The 20,956-nt window shown below is 37.9% G+C and overlaps 1 protein-coding gene across 4 annotated transcripts in view; it reads left to right on the plus strand.

Annotated features, from left to right (window-relative positions):
• The window catches only part of DNAAF4 (dynein axonemal assembly factor 4), an 83,536-nt gene that overhangs the window by 43,289 nt on the left and 19,291 nt on the right, over positions 1–20,956 (plus strand). For 3 of the 4 annotated variants that reach the window (XR_010663904.1, XM_065940557.1, XM_065940556.1), the window contains exons 5-8: positions 2,599–2,744; positions 4,066–4,175; positions 18,252–18,405; positions 20,007–20,112. Coding sequence is in view for 3 of the 4 variants with exons in the window: in XM_065940557.1 (XP_065796629.1) it covers positions 2,599–2,744; positions 4,066–4,175; positions 18,252–18,405; positions 20,007–20,112 (516 nt within the window). In the remaining variant the exon portion in view is untranslated. The remainder of the gene's footprint in view (positions 1–2,598; positions 2,745–4,065; positions 4,176–18,251; positions 18,406–20,006; positions 20,113–20,956) is intronic. The other variant, XM_065940559.1, reaches the window with a different exon arrangement.

Genomic DNA, 20,956 nt, shown 5'->3' on the forward strand with positions numbered 1-20,956 from the left:
GCAGAGTACATCATGCAGAATGCTGTACTGGATGAATCACAAGCTTAAATCAAGAGTGCTGGGAGAATATGCAGATGATATCACTCTAGTGGCAGAAAGTGAAAATAAACTAAAAAGCCTCTTGATGAGGGTGAAGAAGGAGAGTGAAAAAGCTGGCTTAAAACTCAACATTCAAAAAACTGAGGTCATGGCATCTGGTCCCATCACTTCACAGTAAACAGAGGGAGGAATATAGAAGCAGTGACAGATGTTATTTTCTTGGGCTCCCAAATCACTGTGGATGGTGACTTCAGCCATGAATTTAAAAGATGCTTGCTCCTTGGAAGGAAAGCTATGACAAATCTAAACAGTGTATTAAAAAAAGAGAGATACTGCTTTGCTGACAAAGGTCTGTATAGTCAAAGCTGTGATTTTTCTGGTAGTCATGTACTGATGTGAGAGCTGGACCGTAAAGAAGGCTGAGCAGTGAAGAATTGATACTTTTGAGTTTTGGTGCTGGAGAAGACTCTTGAGAGTCCCTTGGAGAGCTAGGAAATCAAAGCAATCAATCCTAAAGGAGATCAACCCTGAATATTCATTGGAAGGACTGTTGCTGAAGCTGAAGTTCCAATACTTTGGCCACCTGATGCAAAGAGCTGACTCATTGGAAAAACCCTATGCTGGGAAAGATTGAGGGTAAGAGGAGACAGGGGCAATAGAGGATGAGATGGTTGGATGGCATCATTGATACATTGGACATGAATTTGAGCAAACTATGGGAGACAGTGAAGGACAGGGAAGCCTGGTATGCTGCAGTTCATAGGGTCACAGATAGTTGGACATGACTTAGTGACTCAACAACAACAACAGGCTATCATTTTTCATTTTTACCCTCAAGTTTTCCACTCCTGAGTTCTTAATTTTCTTTTTCCATGTTCTGGTACATTTCTTTGAGTAATTTACTCAGAAAAGATGGCTAGATGGTGTATTTACTTAGTTCTTAAATATCTAGGAATGTCTCCTGGCTTCATAAGTGAATAGTAGTATACTGGGTATAAAATTCTTGAGACATTGTATTAGGTAGGTTCAAGCCAATTACTGAAATAAGAGGTCCAAAGTCATAGATTGGGCTTCCCTGTTACCTCAGTTGGTAAAGAATCTGCCTGCAGTGCAGGAGACCACAGTCCCATTCATGGGCTGGAATGATCCCCTGGAGAAAGAATAGGCTACGCACTCCAGTATTCCTGGGCTTCCCTGGAGGCTCAGGTGGTAAAGAATCTGCCTGCAATGCGGGAGACCTGGATTTGATCCCTCTATTGGGTTGATCCCCTGGAGGACATGGCAACCCACTCCAGTATTCTTGCCTGGAGAATCGCCTTGGACAGAGGAGCCTGGCAGGCTGCAGTCCCTGGGATCACAAAGAGTGGACACAATTGAGCGACTAAGCACAGCACAGCACACAAAGTCATAGATCGAATAAGATCAAAGTTGAATGTTATCTAATACTTACTATGTAACGGTCATCAGTCTAGGCCTGATTGATGTCTTTGTTCCACAGGGCCTTCCAGGCTGGTGGGGCAGCATCTGTTGTACCATTATTTGGCTTCCATCTCTGGGTCCAAGGTGGATAATGCAGTTGGCATTGTTTTTTAGCCAGTGGGATGGGGAAAGATGTCCACTGCAAGTGGATTTACCGGTAAAATGGTGATCTGTAAATTGTATACACCACTTATATTCACATTCTGCTGGGTCAGGTTTGGCACATAACTACACCTACTTTTAAACAAAGAGGGAAAGATTGATAGGACGCTGGATGATAGCGTTCCCACCCACAACCGTCTATAGAGATTGTTTAAATTTTTGTTGATGTTACTTTCTAATTTGAGTCCTTATTCTTTCTTCCCCATCCCCTCTTTCCTCCCTTTGAAATGTTAATTCAGGCGCTTTTCAGTTTTTCTTTAAAGTGGAAGTTTTATATCTTAATTATATGTGTTCATTTTATATCAAAGATACAAACTGTCTGTCATGTTTGTAGAAAATCATTTTTGATCAGTTTTGATATTTTCATTTTTTAGTACCTTTCCTTTCTTTTAGTTATATAGTTTATATTCTAACATATAGATTAATATCTTCTCTTATATTGACTGAACAGTTATATCTAACTGCCTTTGTACAAATGTATAGCTTTTCATCATATCTCTTCACCTGTTCCCATTAGCTTTCTCTAATAACTGAAAATCTTTTCTGTCATTACCAGGAAGCCTATAGAAGATACTGCTATAGGAGCTTATGGAAAGTGGTGACTTTGCCTAGGTACCCTCCTGTAGAGTTGACATAGGTTGTAAGAGTGCCGTCCTCTATAGTGAATGTAAGTTAGACACTGTGTGGTTTAACAAAGAGAACCCCAGAAAAGTAGCTGAAGTTATTGATTAAAGAACAGATAATTAGCTTCCATAATTTCAATGAGGAATTTTACATTCCTTCCTGTAGAAAATATGGTTGGATTATTTGTATAGGATTTTAAAAGTAACTTTAATGGGTTATTGCCTTAAAAGTCTGTTTGATTGTTAACTAGGAAATAAGAGGTAAATAACTTAGTTGCTAATATTGTTTTTGAAGGGAGAAATTCAGAAAATATATTTTTTGAGAAGTTAAAGGAAGACAGTATTCCTGCTCCTCGCTCTGTTGGCAGTATTAAAATCAGCTTTACTCCTCGAGTATTCCCGACAGCTCTCCGGGAATCGCAAGTAGCAGAAGAAGAGGAGGTTGGTACACTTACTGTTAGTTACAGTGACCACAATGAGAATACTTAATTTTTTACTTCATATGTTGAAACTTCCTGGATCTGAATTTTTAAAGTATTCATTGCACTAAAGATATTACTTCATGAAAAAATTTGATATTTCTTTTTGAGAAAAATATGTTTTGCAGGTTCTATTTTTTTTTGGCTTCACAATGCTAATGAGAAAACATTGATTTAACAGTCAGTGTTGTTGCTTATTTTAGGAGATAATCTGCTGCATGTGCATTTATTTTATTAAATACATAATTTTCCATAATAGATGTATAAACTTCAGGACTGTGTGTGTTGTGGTAAGAAAAGATTTGCAAATCTATTATAACTATATTATTACAATTAATTAGTAACGTCAAGTATTTCTAATGTGACATTTGGCATTGATATCTTTCATTTATAAATTCCTGAGCTCTAGGATTTTGAATGTCATATATTTAGTTGTATAAGCACTAAGAATTCTAATAACTGCTTTTATTTATTTATTTTTTACTGTAAGGTATGAACTGGTACCTCTCTCAGTTGAAAAGTTGTAAAAATAATTGAAGTTTCTTAATACATAATGACAATTTATAAATATTAACTTTTTTCTTAATATTAGCAATATATTTATGTATTTCATTATTTATAAAAGGATTTCTATAACTAATAAAATTATAATCATTTAAAAATGATTTATATATTTTTATAATGTAAAAATACATATATATTATAAACAAGATAAGTAAAATAATATTCACATGAACTACCAGAAATTTGGACAAAGTTTGAACTAGAAATTGTTACATGTTTGATCTTAATCAGCTAGTGAAATTTAAAAAAAAAAAACTTGAAAATGTATAAAAGCTGGAAGTTTAAAATCACCATCATCAAATATTATATCAGTCTGCTTAGAATACTATTACAAACTATATAGACTCACTGGCTCTAAGAACAGACAGTTATTTCTCACAGTTCTGGAGGCTGAGAAGTAAAAGGTCTGGATATGGGGGTGGGGTGGAGAAAAGAGCATGCCCTCTAATTTCTCTCTCCTCTCATAAGGATACTAATCCTGTCTTGGGGGCCTCATCCTCATGACCTCATCCAAACTTACTTATCGCCCGCCGAAAGGCCATAGTTCCAAATACCATCACATAGGTGGTTAGGGCTTCACCATACGAATTTTGGAGCACACAAACATTCAGTACACAACAAATAGTATTTCCATGTTATGTAGGAAGATGGGAAATCTAAAAGGAACAGTTAATAAAATAATACTTTTGTGCCCTTCATTAAACTCATTCACATTTCAGTGGCTACATAAACAAGCAGAGGCACGAAGAGCAATGAATACTGATATTCCTGAACTTTGTGATTTAAAAGAAGAGGAAAAGAACCCAGAATGGTTGAAGGACAAAGGAAAGTAAGTTGTTTGTACCCTGGCCATGAGACTTATTATAAATCTATGTAGATATTAGTACTTATAACATTTTCTAGATATCTTGACATATGTGTGAATGTGATTGTTGGGAAGAAATAATGTAAGTATGCCAATTATGTAGGTAGCACCTCTGTATTTAAAAAGTCAAATCCTGTAACAATTAAATGAGATTCTTATTTTTATTTGCTTTTGTATTTAAATGCCATGGAAATGAAAAAATATAACATCTTTTGGACGGCTTATTAAAGTCTTTTTTAAAATTACTCAGTGTTTGACATAACTCCTTGCTACTACTCCCCTTAAAATCATGGTTCTTCAAAACTAGAATTACTTTGATTAGTCATATCAATCTTTGAAAGCTTATCAGATTAGCTTGTTGCTCTGTCATGACCTGGATGTATGGGATGGAGTGGTGGGGTGGAAGTTTCGAGAGAGAGGGGATATATACACACACATATCGTGGATTCACTTCATTGTACAGCAGAAACTAACACAACACTATAAAGCAATTATCCTCTAATAAAATAAAGATTACCAAACCAGTCTACAAATTATCATTTTATGTCTAGACAGTCTTTTTATTTATTTATATGTGACAGTAAATTTTGGACAATTATCAAAAATAATGAATTCTGGTACATTCTGTGGCAATTTGAGTTCATATTTTGAGGCAATTGTAGATATTGTTTATTATATCTTATTTTGTATGTTTGTATTGTTTTCCTGTTGCTGCCATAACAGACTGCCACCAACTTATTGGCTTAAAACAATACTAATCTATTATCTTATAGTTCTGGAGGCCGGGAGTCTAAAATGGGTGAATGTCAAGTATCAAGTGCAGTCCTCCTGGAAACTGTAGGAGAGAATCTATTTCCTTGGGTTTTCCAACCTTGAGACCACCCACATTCCTTGGCTTATGGCCCCAAACCAGCAGTTGCATCACTCTAGCCTTTGCTTCCATAGTCACATCTCCTTTTCTGACTCTGGCTCCCCTGCCTCCCTCTTTCATTTATAAACACCCTTATATTTATAATCCAGGGTAATCTCCTACATTAAGATTCTTAATCACATCTGCAAGGTTCTTTCTAACTAACCATTTTATGTATTCACAGATTTTGTGGAGTTAGGCTGTGGCTATCTTTGTGTTTTCCTATTCTCATCTACACTCTGTTCTTTCCTGGTCTTTTCTCTTCTCTAAAACACCACCAGAGATTGATTTGTGGAGTTGACAGTTTTTCTGAAGTTCAGAAGCCTGAGGCTCACAGGTTTGTTCCTCTTACTCCCAAGAGTAATCCCTTCTCCTTCTCTTCCTTCTTCTCTCCTTTCCTCTCCATCTTTTGAACCATTAAATAAATATCTGTTGATTATTTATGGTTTGTCAGGCTGTAGGCTAGGCTCTGAACTACAGAAATCAGTAGAGGAGAGAGACATATACAAACACTTACAACACGTATGGAAAGTGCATTACATAGAAAGCCCATGATAAAATGAGAGTACAGAAGAGGGGCACTTAACCTTAAAAGAAGGAAGGTAGTTTCAGGAAGAGCTTCCTGAAGAATATAGCACCTGAGTTCCTCTTAATGATAGGTAGGAGTTTCAGGAGGAAGGGAGAGAAAGGTTTTCATTTGAGGCAGAGGGTACAGTGTGAGCAAAAGCTCGGCGACAAGAACAGTGTGACATACAGGCCAGGAGCTATGGGTAGCTTACTTTTTGATAAAACATAAATTTGAAGCTAAGAATAATAACACACAAACCTAGAAAAATAGGCAGTGGCCTTGTGTTATTCTTAAATTTTATTCTGTAAGGTGGAGGAAAATGTGTTCCAGTAACTAAGGTGGAGGTCTTGAACAATGACATTCTTGTAGAGGGGGAAGGCGAGGGCAATGTGAGAAATATTCAGGAGGTAAAATAGGGAGGACTTCTGAGTGACTGTTGAAGAGGAGAGGAGTAGTTGTGGACATCTTTGGGTTTCTAGTTTAAAGGATTGATGATATGCCACCAACTGAATTAGAGAACACTAGAAGATGGCCAGTTGGGGGGAATGTAGGTAAGGTCAGTTTTGAATATGTTGAGTTAGAGATGTCTTTTGGTCAAGCTGACAGTGTCCAGCAAGTTTGAAACCCAGAGGAGAGTCCAGCCCTGTGTTATCAATTTGGAGGTCATCAGCATTTATGCAGCAGTTGATTTATAAGAGTAAGTGAGTTATCTAAAAATAAGGTATAAAGGGGAGTAGTGGTCTAAGGCTAGAACCCTGTGATTCACCAGTATTTGACGATCTGGTAAAATAAAGTAGTACACAGAAATACTCTCAGAAGCTGACGGAATAGAAACTCTTAAGAGTTTTGTTTTTTTTTTTTTTTGGGGGGGGGGGTCTTGTTCTTCTCTAAAAGTTCTCCAGGCAAGAATACTGGAGTGGTTCATCATTCCCTTTTCCAGGGGATCTTCCCAACCCAGGGATCGAACTGGGTCTTCTGCATTGCAGGTCGATTCTTTACCATCTGAGTCACTAGGGAAGCAAGCCCTCTTTACAAAAAGAAAAGATTTGCAGATGAGACAAAAGAAGTAGTTGAAATGTCCTCAAGAAGAGTGGGGAAAACTCAGTCAGGGCCGATGGTGAATGGATTATCTTGATTTTGTTATTCTCTTTCCTCTCGTTAAAAGTTGTGTTCATCTTTACACTTTATAATAAAGATATACCTTTTGGAAAAAACTTACGCTGCACATCAAATGACAGTTCCCTTTGGTTTTTACCCAGTCTGCTGGCCTTCTGCCTTCCCTGCTCCTCAGATGTATCCAGTCTAAATATTTCTTTAATTGCATTTGCTTGTCTTTAAGCTGTCATTGTCATAATCACAGTTATTATGTTCATAGCTTGTGATAGGTTACCAGAGCCTTGCACATACTATTTGATTAAATCCTTACTACTGTAGTTAGCTAGGAACCACTGCTTTTGTACTCATTTAAGAAATGTTTATCGTAAAGCTAGCTGCTTTACACGAACTAGCTCTTTTAATTCCTTTAACAGTATAACTAGTTGTATATTATTATCTTGACCCCAAGTTTCTAAAATACAGAAAGAGTGCTGGAGAGGTTTAGAAATTTGGCTAACGTGGTGGTTTATAAATAAAATCAGGATTCAATCCCACATCAGTATGATTACGAAGCTTTTGTTCCAGATGGTGTTGTATAACCCTCACAGATGAATAAAATTCTTGTTCTTTTGTTCCGATTGTTTAGCCTTAGTGAAGACAGCCCAAGTGGTGTGGCTATGAATTGCTCTTTCTTGAGACCTGAGAGTGCTGAAGTGTATATAGCTGAGTGTGCTTTCCTATTGGATTGGTTACTGAGATCTAGAAAATACTGGAAGATTAAGTTGTAATAGAATGGGAAAGACTAGAGATCTCTTCAAGAAAATTAGAGATACCAAGGGAACATTCCATGCAAAGATGGGTTCAATAAAGGACAGAAATGGAATGGACCTAACAGAAGCAGAAGATACTAAGAAGAGGTGGCAAGAATACACAGAAGAACTCTACAAAAGAGATCTTCACGACCCAGATAATCAAGATGGTGTGATCACTCACCTAGAGCCAGACATCCTGGAGTATGAAGTCAAGCTGGCCTTAGGAATCACTACTACAAACAAAGCTAGGGGAGGTGATGGAATTCCAGTTGAGCTATTTCAAATCCTAAAAGATGATGCAGTTAAAGTGCTGCACTCAATATGCCAGCAAATTTGGAAAACTCAGCAGTGGCTACAAGGCTGGAAAAGGTCAGTTTTCATTCTAATCCTAAAGAAAGGCAATGCCAAAGAATGCTCAGACTACCACACAATTGCACTCATCTCACATGCTAGCAAAATAATGCTCAAATTCTCCAAGCCAGGCTCCAACAGTACGTAAACTATGAAATTCCAGATGTTCAAGCTCAATTTAGAAAAGGCAGAGGAACCAGAGATCAAATTGCCAACATCTGTTGGATCATTGAAAAAGGAAGAGAGTTCCAGAAAAACATCTAATTCTGCTTTATTGACTATACCAAAGCCTTTGACTGTGTGGATCACAATGAACTGTGGAAAATTCTTCAAGAGATAGGAATACCAGACCACCTGATCTGCTTCCTGAGAAATCTGTATGCAGATCAGGAAGCAATATTTCGAGCTGGACATGGAACAACAGACTGGTTCCAAATCGGGAAAGGAGTACATCAAGGCTGTATATTGTCACCCTGCTTATTTAACTTATTTGAAGAGAATGCTGGACTGGATGAAGCACAAACTGGAATCAAGATTGCCCGGAGAAATATGAAAAACCTCAGATATGCAGATGACACCACCCTTATGGCAGAAAACGAAGAAACTAAAGAGCCTCTTGGAGAAACTGAAAGAGAGTGAAAAAGTTGGCTTAAGGCTCAACATTCCGAAAACTAAGATCATGGCATCTGGTCCCATCACTTCATGGCAAATAGATGGAGAAATAGTGGAAACAGTGTCAGACTTTATTGTTTTGGGCTTCAAAAGTCACTGCAGATGGTGACTCCAGCCATGAAATTAAAAAATGCTTACTCCTTGGAAGAAAAGTTATGACCAACCTAGACAGTATATTAAAAAGCAGAGACATTACTTTGCCAACAAATGTCTATCTAGTCAAAGCTGTGATTTTTCCAGTAGTCATGTATGGATATGAGAGTTGGTCTATAAAGAAAGCTGAGTGCCGAAGAATTGATGCTTTTTACTGTGGTAACAGCAGCAACTGTGGTATTGGAGAGGACTCTTGAGAGTCCCTTGGACTGTACCAGTCCATCCTAAAGGGAATTAGTCTTGAATATTCATTGGAAGGACTGATGCTGAAGCAGAAACTCCACTACTTTGGCCAACTGATGTGAAGAACTGACTCATTTGAAAAGACCCTGATGCTGGGAAAGATTGAAGGCGGAAGGAGAAGGGGACAACAGAGGACAAGCTGCTTGGATGGCATCACTGACTCAATGGACATGAGTTTGAGTAAACTCTGGGAGTTGGTGATGGACAGGGAGGCCTGACGTGCTGCAGTCCATGGGATTGAAAGGAGTCGGACAGGACTGAGTGACTGAACTGAACTGAACTGATTTTCTGAGGTGGAAGGAAAGAAAGTGAAGACAAGTGTGAAACTAGATAAGTTTCTAACAAAAATTGCTTAGTGGGTACTATTGAGGTCTCTACTATTGACGTCTCTACTAGGTTAGAGAGCATGAATTCATTTAGATGTTATTCAGCACAGCTATGTGATTTATCTTCTAAAGAGTGTTTAGTATTTCAGATTTAAGAGTAGATCACTGAGCCAAAGTTGGAATTTTGATGGACAAGTACAACAGAAGACTAGTAGTACAAAGGACCAGATTGGAAAAATAGCTTCGATATCCAGCTATGATGTCTAGGCTGGGGGACTTCCCAGGCAATCCAGTGGTTAAGACTCTGCGCTACCAATGCACGAAGCTCAGGTTTGATCCCTGGCCGGGAACTAAGATCCCACATGCTGTGCAGCATGGCCAAAAAAATAAAAAATAATCTATTTTTTAAAAATAGAAATCTCAGCTGGGTTAGAAAGGAAGAGATGCCATAGTGGCCCAGTGGACTCAGGAAAAATGGAGTGGTTAAGACTTTAGAGGACATTATAGGCTGAAGATTGATGAAGGGAAGGTTTGCAGGATAGAAAGTTCTAGTCAGTGACTGGGATTCCAGAGTTTGATATCACAGAAGAAGTGCAGATCAGATGATGACAAGTCCAGGCGGTGGTCCTGGAGTGGGTAGCAAAAGTAAAGGAAAGGTCATTTGAGTTAAGGTTGTTATTGTTTAGCCAGTGAGTTGTGTCTGACTGCAACCCCATGGACTGCAGCATGCCAGGCTCCTCTGTCTTCCACTATCTCCCAGAATTTGCTCAAATTCATGTCATTGAACCAGTGATGGTATCCAACCATCTCATCCTCTGTCACCCCCTTCTTCTCTTTGCCCTTAATCTTCCTAGCATCAGGGTCTTTTCCAGTGAGTCAGCTCTTCACATCAGGTAGCCCAAGTATTGGAATTTCAGCTTCAGCATAAATCCTTCCAATGAGTACTCAGGGTTGATCTCCTTTATCATTGACTGGTTTGATCTCCTTGCAGCCCAAGGGACTATCAGGAGTCTTCTCCAGCACCACAATTCAAAAGCATTGATTCTTCAGTGATCAGCCTTCTTTATGGCACAACTCTCACATCGGTACATGACTACTGGAAAAACCATAGCTTTGACTAGATGGACCTTTGTTGGCAAAGTGATGTCTCTGCTGTTTAATATGCTGTCTAGGTTTGTCATAGCTTTCCTTCCTTTTGTTCTTTCCTTAAAAGGAGCAAGCATCTTATAATTTCATGGATGTAATAATCGTCTACAGTGGTTTTGGAGCCCAAGAAAATAAAGTCTGTCACTGTTTTCTTTTTTTTCCCCTTCTATTTGCTGTGAAGTGATGGAACTTGTACATCTGGAAGTTCTTGGTTCATATCCTGCTGAAGCCTAGCTTGAAGGATTTTGAGCATTACGTTGCTAGGATATGACATGAGTGCAACTGTATGGTAGTTTGAACATTCTTTGGCATTGCCCTTCTTTGGGATTGAAATGAAAACTGACCTTTTCCAGCCTTATAGCCACTGCTGAGTTTTCTAAATTTGCTGACGTATTGAGTGCAGCACGTTAACAGCATCATATTTTAGGATTTGAAATAGCTCAGTGGGATTTCCATCACCTGCACTAGCTTTGTTTGTAGTAATGCTTCCTAAGGCCCACTTGACCTTATACTTCAGGATGTCTGGCTCTATCTAGGTGAGTGACCAGACCATGCCATCATGGTTTCCTGGGTCATTAAGACCTTTTTTATATATTTCTTCTGTATTCTTGCCACCTTGAGTTAAGGAGTCCCAGGTATTTCAGGGCTAAACTGATAAATGGGTCATATACCTAAACTTTAGAGTCTTTTGAAATTATGGCATGAATTGGGTTGGAGACAGATGCTGGGCCCCAGGTATCGAAGACTTCAATGAATAAGAGAAGAATGATTTTTAAAAGCCAGTTAGATGACAATGACCAGAGGTTATAGGGTAAAGATGTCAGAGTCCTAAAGGATGATGATTTTTTCCCTTAAGGGAGAGTTACAGGTTGGAACTTGGCAGAAGTGAGTCTGGAGAATGCCAGTGCCTATGGTCCTAGCCCCTCCCGTGATGTGGGGAGGGAATCCTCCATAGAGAAGCTGGTAGATATAGCACTGCCCTCCAGAGAGAGCCAGGTTTACTTTAAGTTGGAGTCAGTTATGCTCGAATCACAAGTAAGAAAGTGTAAAGGAATAGAGGGGGATGGAACAGGAAAAACCAGCAGATGTGAACTTTCATGTGAGGGCAAAGAAGCAGCTGCTTTTTGGTCAGTGCCCAAAGATAACAGGTTGTTGGACATAGTTAGAAAGTCCTTTGACACAATGTGTTATGGTGCTGGGACTGGCTAAATGGTCCCAGACAGTGTTTAGTCTGGTTTTATTTCTTTTGTTATAGATAAATTTATTTACTTATATATTTATGTTTTGGCTGTGCTGGATCTCTGTTGCTGCATGGGCTTTCTCTAGTTGCAGTGAGTGGGGCCTACACTCTAGTTGCAATGTGCAGGTTACTCTAGTTGCGATGTTCAGGCTTCTCATAGCGGTGGCATCTCTTGCTGTGGAGTGTGAGCTCTAGGGCATTGGGCTTCAGTAGTTGCAGCTCATGGGCTCTAGAACACAGGCTCAGTAGTTGTGGTACACAGGCTTAGTTGCTCCGCAGCATTTGGGATCTTCCCAGATCAGGGATCAAACCTGTGTCTCCTGCATTGACAGGAGGATTCTTTACCTCTGAGCCACCGGGGAAGCCTTGGTTTTATTTCTGATATACAAGTGAGATGTGATTTCGATTTGAATGGAAAGGACAGATAAGATCATTGAGCTAGTGTTGGAATTTTGCTCACAGGTACAGCAAAAGAAGTGTGTGTGCATATGACAACTGGCAAAAGCATTGAATTGGTAGCAACCTAGTGCAGAAAAGTGTACTTGATTGTGGTGAAGTGTGACTGGTAAATTACAATCACCTTAGTTTCTGCTGGTTTTTTGTACCAGTTAGGATGTAGGGTAAAGATGTCAAAGTCCCAAAGGAAGCATCACTATTAACATAGCTAGTAGAGGTGATGGAATTCCTGCTGAGCTATTTCAAATCCTAAAAGATGATGCTGTAAAGTGCTGCCTACAGTTAGGTACAAAGAGAAGCAAAATAGGAGAATTAAAAATGAGGAGAGATGGAAGAAAACTTAGTAACTAGTGACATTCAGAGAAACAAAGTACAGGTAATCATAGTGCCAAGTATGAACAGATGAAAGGTAGTAGTTATTAGAGAGAAATGTATCCTCTTTAGCCATGTAACACAGTGCAGAATATAGAAAGAGACGTAATAGACACCATTCAGAAGCAGTGTTGAATTTAAGACAAACGATGAAACGCTTTCATCTCCAGAGGCTTTGTTTCATGCTAGCCTTCTATATTTACACAGACATAAACAGTCCAACTGTCTTTATTGTGTTTAAACTCACGGGACACTTGTTCACAGAAGGGTAGAAGTGGACAAGCCTTGCAAAAAAGCAATCATTTGAGAAAACTCTTCATGGGATTGTGTCTACTCAAAAGAGACTCTTAAAAAAAGCCATAGAATGTTTTCATTTTCTTTACTTAGTCTTTTACTGCTGATCTTTAGTTTTAAATGCCAATTATTTCAGGAAAATAAATAAACTAAGGTAATTTTATTTGTTCATGAAAACATTTTACCTTTTGTAATTAACATTGTACCAGATAGCTTTTTACTGAGAACACTTCACATAAAACAATCTCTGTACTCTAATTTAGATTTTCACATGGTGTGTTGTTATTTAACAGCCTTACATGACTCAGAATTTGTGAATAACTAATAACTACCCTTCCAGACACTTTTAGTCATGTAAGGTTAGCTCGATCGTTGTTTTATCCCACCTATGTCACTCTGTACTTGAGTTTCAGCGTGAGTTTTTTTGGACTGTTTTAACCACAGACTGAAAGTTTCTTCTTCTCATGACATAAGACCACTTGAATCCCATCTGCATACCTCACTCTGTACAGCAAATTATAATGTTAGATAGGAGGAAACTAAAGATATGTAATTCTGCAATCTAGTAGCACCCAACAGCGTATTATTGTCATGACATAAAATTACCTACACTAGTTTTAGTGTCTGAATTTTCGTTTTTTCCTCTTGGCCTAAGTGCCAGCATTAAGAACCTGCCTAATCTAACTCCAGTCCTTTTAAGACTGAGGCTGTGATTTGCTTTTACTTTTTCTCTTGCCACCCAGGTTAATTCTGCTTCTGAACCCCCGCGTTGTGTGTAGGAGCCTGCCATTTGCTCACTGACTCGCCTAGTACCAACTTGTGCCGGTCTGAATCCCTGTTTGCTTGCTGTTTGTGAATTTTCTGTAGCTGGACTCTGTCTGCCTGTCTGGATATCCTTTTACTTCATGTTGAACTTTTTGATGCTGATTGTTAACCACCTGTTACCAACCTCTCCCAACACATGATATATGGTTCTGCTTGCCAGATTGAATTTCTTTCTGGTACTTTGGTTTGGATCCATGCCCTGACAAGAACTGTGAAGAATTAGCCTACCACAGTTTCACAGATGCTGGCAGAAGTCAGCAGACTCTTGAGTCAAACACAAAGGACTTTACTTTTCAAGGCATATCAAACAGTATGACCTTCATGTTAGTTCCTTCTGTGCCTGAAATCCCTTAGGACCAATGCAGAAGTGGACCCAAGTGGATGCTGTACACAAAATCGGTTTGTACCAGAGCTGAGAAGGCCAAGCTTAAGGAACACAATTTTTTACAAGAGTATTATAAGCAAACCTGTCTAACTTTTGCCTCACAGGGTGATAATATCTTTTTTATTCTGAACAGCAAACAAATCTATTATTTGCCTCAGAGAGAGACCATGTCTCTGTCATCCAAGGGTGTCCACTGTACAAACATCTTTGAAAAAACAGTCCCAAACAAAAGTCCTCAGTGCATCTGTTGACATATGAAATGCAGGAACATAAAAGACCCATGGAAAATTGTCTCCCAGTATCCTCTTGGATCTGCCTACTTTCAGAACAGATCTGCCAAATTTGCCTTGCTCTGCTGCATTTTTTTACAAGTCTTTGTTTGTGGAGATAAGACAGTTTTCTTATGCTGTCTTTTGCCTGACTTGAAGTTTAGAATCCATATTCTAAAATAACTTCTTTGACATAATTTTGTTTGTTGATTGAGTGTATGCATTTTACAACCAAAAATATTCCACTGCAGTGCAGTCACCATTATGGCCTAACCTCTCATTTTATTTGGTTGTACAGCATCCTTTTCCTCCTTCCATCCTGAGTGCTACATTGTACTGGTTGGTGTTCCTTCACTAAGGTGCAGTAATACTCAGTTTTAGAAGCTCTTGAAATACCAAGAATGTTTTCTACCCACATAAGATGAAAGAAACAAGGACCTTCAAAATTTTTTGAGGTGTAAGGTGCTGTTAGAGTTCTTATTGCCCACCAAATAGAGCTGTTGTGTCTTCTGTTGGAATATGTGTTACTCCTGGCCTCCTCTGCTGTTTCTAAGCCCCACTGCTTTTGATTTCTCTTTAACTTCTTTTACTGTCTCTTTCTTTACTTCCCTCCAAATTGCTTCTTTCTAATCACTTCTGCTGGTTACGGCTGCTGTTATGTTCAACTGTTGCTCAAAATGTTTGGCCTTTCTGGCTATTGCCAATCATGATGTTTCTTTTTTTTACAATGGAAACCAATCAGTCATCGTAAAAATGACAGTAGTGTGTGCAATTGTCCCCATCTTTCTGTACAGGCAGTACCATAAGGACTTAGTATGTTTTAAATGAGTATTTTTGTATAATTCTTTTCACTGTCATTGCTTTATTTGGAGCCATCAGGCGAGACTTACTGGTTATTAGCGTCTGTGTTTAAATTTGTTCTTCAAATGCTACTGCCCCTAAGACTGAGGTTTAGTTTTTTCCCCTTTTCCTTTTGAAATTCAGCTATTTCTGAGTTCTGAACCATTCTGAAAGTCATCAAACAAATTATACTTTGTTGAATGTTTGTACTGGTGTTAAACTTTTAGGAATATAATGTTCATTGCATTTATAGTTTAATATATATGCAAACATTGAAAATGTTTACTATTTGATATTTCTTCCTATTAAACCTCCTACAGTGTTCTTTTCTTACAATTTTTATTGGGATACAGATGTTTAGAGTGTTGTGTTAGTTTGAGATGTACAGCAAAGTGAATCAGTTATACACATACATATATCCACTCTTTTAGATTCTTTCCCCATGTAGGTCATTACAGAATATTGAGTAGAGTTCCTTGTGCTATACAGTAGATTCTTCTTATCTTTTTTATATAGTAGTATGTAGATACAAGCTTGTTAACAGTTTTCTCAATCTATTGCTCTTTTGGAAGGCTTGTCCACCTCAACCCTTCTGTGAACAACTGTCCTGTGAGTTTAAACACAGTAAAGGACAGTTGGACTGTTTACATCTGTGTAAACATAGAAGGATAACATGAAACAAAGCCTCTGGAGATGAAAGCATTTCATCCCTTGGCTTAGATTCAGCGGAGCTTTGTTTTGGGGAGATAAAAACATTCTAGATGTGTATGGTGTGTACATTCTAGATGTGTATGTGTATGGTACAAAAGTGTGTAAAGTGTTTATGTGTTTAATGCCACTAGACTGTACACTTCAAAATGGTTAAAATGGTAAATTTTACAATTAAATGTTAATTAATTTAAAAAGGTTTGTAGTAGACACAATAGATTATCTAGCCAACATTTATTGTCTCCTTTTATCCTTGCTGGTAGAGTCCCTTATTTTGTTTAGGCGTGTAGACCTTGTCTATGTGACTTAGGGTGGGGACCCTATCTCAAGACCAGGGATGAATTCTGATTGACTGCAGCATATCAAGATTATTGTCATTACACTGCTGGTGTGTGTATTTTATATATACACACACACACAAACACACATATATATGTACACACAATAATGTTTATTACAGTATTGTTTATAAAAGCTGAATATTGGGAAATAAGACATGTGAGTGTCTATTAGTAGGAAGAGACTGGTTTTAGAAATCCTTGCACAAATGAGGGAACCTCTGTGAAAATCTCCATGAAAATAGTATATTTCTGTATTTGTTAACATGGAAAGATGGTCATATTGTTGAACTATTTAAAGAAGTTTCCAAACAGCAGTATATAGAACTGAGGAGTGAAATTGGAGAAAGAGAATGGGTGGAAGGACTGAGGACGAAAGAAACTGGTAGGTTTCTTAAGGCAAAATACTTTTTAAGGGTTGGTATTTTTGATCCATGAGATTTGGGAAAGGTGGTAAACTGGGAGATTTCTGGCAAGGTTTTCTTGATCTCAAGAAGCATATACCAGAAGATACTGTCCTATTTTCTTTTAATGAATATTATGCCTGAGTGTGGCACCTTGAACCATGCATAAGGAAAACCAGCCCCAGGATGAAGCAGCTGCTCAGTCCAGTAGGATGGAGCAGGAACCTGAGGCCTTGATAAGACCCATGTGTTACTGATCACATGGGGCATGGAGCCTTTCCCTCTAAGCTGGTTTAATGTGAGGTGATCTCTTTCCTTCCTTGTTTAAACCAGTTTGAGTTGAGGTTCTGTTACTTGTGGTCAGAAGCTGTAAATGTAATATAAACTGTTCCCACAGAATTAGCTTTTCTAGTTTGTGCAGGTTATTTTAAACCTGAGTCAGACTTAGGTTAGATGTCACTGTGGTGTCCTTTTACCTTTTATTCATGATTTGCAGGGTGCTTTTATGGGTCTGCTTTTGAAGTCATTGTGTTTAATATTCTAAAATTGTGAAGTGTATAGTACAATTGTCTGGAAATTAATACTAAATGTTGTTTATAAGGCACTTTTATATTTGGAAAGACTTTCTATTTTCCTTATGTTTATGTATTTTTCAAAATACTAGGAATTGTACGTGAAAAACAGAAAAGAAATTACATTTTAAATAAATCCTTTAATTATGTATACATCTTTATTTGAAGAGAATTTGGGGAGATTTGAACTGAGTGTATTTATTAGAATGCTTTCGTTTGCAAGTAACTGAGAAACCCAATTTAAACTGGCTTAATGTTTAAAGGATGGCTCAGTGAGTAAAGAATCCGCCTGTAATACAGGAAACACAGATGTCGGTTCAATCCCTGAGTCAGGAAGATCCCCTGGAGGAGGAAATGGCAACCCACTCCAGTATTCTTGCCTGGAAAATTTCTTGAACAAAGGCGCTTGATGGGCTACAGTCCACAGGGTCACAAAGAGTCAGACACGACTGAGCATGCACAGGCAGAAGCAATATTTAAAGGAATTTATTTGCTTACATAATTAAAAAACTAAAGGTGTGTTACTTGTCGGTTAAAGCTTTATCCAACAGCTTAACTGTATCACTAAGAACTCGAGTTTCCTTCTGCCTTATTATCCTTTTCATAATTCCATAGTGTTGGCCTTATTCTAGTGCTGGCTCCTCCCACAGTTATTTTCCCTTGTGTGCTTTCTACATTTGTATCCAGCAGGGGGCGTTTTCCCAATTTTTTGCTCTCCAACTTTGGTAATATTATAAAATCACAGGCTTCATTCTGAAAATGCAGTTTAGGTCAAAAATCCATCCCTGTGCCAATCATTGTAGCAAGGAGGATGGAAATATGCCTATTAGCTTAAGTTACTAATTAACTGCCCTTGGAGGCGGAGGCGAGACCAGTCCCTTTCAGATTACATGCTGATGTTCGGGGGATAGGTACGATAGTGCCACCTGCAACTGTCCAGTATAATTCAAGGAACGGACAGAGAGGTCAGCCATCCATCCCCTCTGCCAGATGTCATTAGATAGTATTTCTGTTTTGTTTCAGTGTTACATTGTTTTTCTTTTATGTTTTTGTCCCATTAGCAAATTGTTTGCAACGGAAAACTATTTGGCAGCTATTAATGCATACAACTTAGCCATAAGACTAAATAATAAGATTCCACTACTGTATTTGAATCGGGCTGCTTGCCACCTAAAACTGAAAAACTTACACAAGGCCATCGAAGATTCTTCTAAGGTATTTGTATCTATTTATATATATTGCTTTAAAATTGCTCTGCTCCCATTATTGATTGAAGTGATGGCTTTATCTTTTGTCAGGTAAATTTAAATAATTAGATGCAATGATTTTAAGAATCTTCTCGCTTATTGCATATTTTTACTGAAAAAAAATTTTTTTATGGATAAGTTATTGGTGTAGTTTGAGACTTCAAGTTAGATTCAGTTCAGTTCAGTTCAGTCGCTCAGGAGTGTCCGACTCTTTGCGACCCCATGAATCTCAGCACGCCAGGCCTCCCTGTCCATCACCAACTCCCGGAGTTTACTCAAACTCATGCCCATCGAGTCGGTGATGCCATCCAGCCATCTCATCCTCTGTCGTCCCCTTCTCCTCCTGCCCCCAATCCCTCCCAGCATCAGGGTCTTTTCCAGTGAGTCAACTCTTTGCATGAGGTGGCCAAAGTCCTAGAGTTTCAGCTTCAGCATCAGTCCTTCCAATGAACACCCAGGACTGATCTCCTTTAGGAAGGACTGGTTGGGTCTCCTTGCTGTCCAAGGGACTCTCAAGAGTCTTCTCCAACACCACAGTTCAAAAGCATCAATTCTTCCGCACTCAGCTTTCTTTATAGTTCAACTCTCACATCCATACATGTCTACTGAAAAAACCATAGCCTTGACTAGACGGACCTTTGTTGGCAAAGTAATGTCTCTGCTTTAATATGCTATTTAGGTTGGTCATAACTTTAGTTCCAAGGAGTAAGCGTATTTTAATTTCATGGCTGCAATCAAAGTTAGATTAGAGATACCTTATCAATTGCCTTAGTGTATCAGTTGAATTTCAAAGGGAAATCAGTAAATGGTAGTCAGTTTGTACCAACCTTTTTTCTTAATAAAGTTTTGGAGACATTGGGAGACAGAAAGAGACTTGATGTAACTACAACTTGCACAATAGAAGGATATCTCCATAATCATTTTTCCATTTTCAGAGTTACTTAGTATATCCTAATTTCTATTGTGAATAGCATGTCATTATCTTAAACTTTTAGTTTTTCTTCTTTTTTTCCTTATCAAAGTAACACTTTAAGGGAAACTCACATGCAAAATCTGTTACGAGTCTCCTTGAGATTGAGGATATGGAGGAAACAATTAAGTCCTCATACTTCAATCTCATTAAGTTATTGAAAATCTGACAATATTTTCACGATCCAGTTTTCATTTTATTAGCACAATTTCATGAACAAATACTTACTGAATGAATAAACTGAATCACCAAATTTGAATATAAAAACATTATATATAGTATGTTTATTATTGTAATTAATAACATTAACTAAATTAATGCTATTTAACCATCCCTGCTAGTAAAGGTAAAGCTGTAAAGGTTTCAAATGATAAACCAAAACATAAGTCTGGGGGCAAGGGAGTGAATCTTGTATAGGAACAATCAAACAAGTCCTAAAATTGTTTAACATAAATATATCTATTTGATAAATTCCTGTCCAGTTAAGCCAAAAATTTAGGTGGGTAAGGGCCCGAGCCTTGTTTTAAAGTTGAATTTTATCTTGTTTTTGCTCAAGCTTGAATTGGGAAATTATGTTTTTCCCTCTTTTTTTCTGTAAGGCCCTAGAAATATTGACACCACCTGTTGCAGACAATGCTAATGCAAGAATGAAGGCATATATACGTCGTGGAACAGCATTCTGTCAACTAGAATTGTATGTAGAAGGTAAGAGATGAAATGTTTTAAGTTCCAGGTTGTACTCTGAAAAAAAATGTCATTGCCATTATTCAAGATGACTCCCATTATTGTATACTTTTAGCATTTAATTTATTCTTTGTAATTTATCTGGCAAAAGATAACTTGAAATATTAAAAAAAAATCATTGTAGAAGGGAATTAATGCAAGTTATATTAATGCTGTAATATCAGACAACTTTTTGTGGAAAAAATGTGTGCTAAAGGATATAAATGAATCATTTAAGAAATAATGGAAATTTTAAAATAGCTTCTTTGGTCAGACACACAGATAGCATATACATACATATGCATGCTCAATTGTGTCTAACTCTCTGTGACCCCATGGACTGTAGCCTGCCAGGCTCCTCTGTCCATGAAATTTTCCAGGCAAGAATATTGGAGTGATTTGCCATTTCCTACTCCAGGACATGCATACATACATGCATGCATAAACTCAGAAACAATTGATGTAGCACAGTACATGATCAATTGCTTATTTTTGTGAGAATGTACTAAGGTTTGTAATTCAGACTCATGTATATGGAAGCCATATTTATTTGATTTTTAGTGTTTTAATTTCTTTTGTTTTTCATTTTTAATGTATTTAAGAACTATTTGCAGTTATTCATGTTGTCCCAGAGTTTTATCTTCAATGCTCTTCTCATAACCCCCACCCAGATACCAGTTCAATTTCTCTTCATTCAAGACCTAAAGGCCTAATTCCTGATAATGTCTTGCCAGGAAATAGGCTTTAACTTATAAAGTTTTCTATTTCTGACTTGTTTGTAAGCTTGTTTCTGTCATTTTTAGATTTTTCTAACCAAAGCATCCAA

This window comes from Muntiacus reevesi, chromosome 7 (genome assembly GCF_963930625.1).
Source record: "Muntiacus reevesi chromosome 7, mMunRee1.1, whole genome shotgun sequence".
Classification (NCBI taxonomy): domain Eukaryota; kingdom Metazoa; phylum Chordata; class Mammalia; order Artiodactyla; family Cervidae; genus Muntiacus; species Muntiacus reevesi.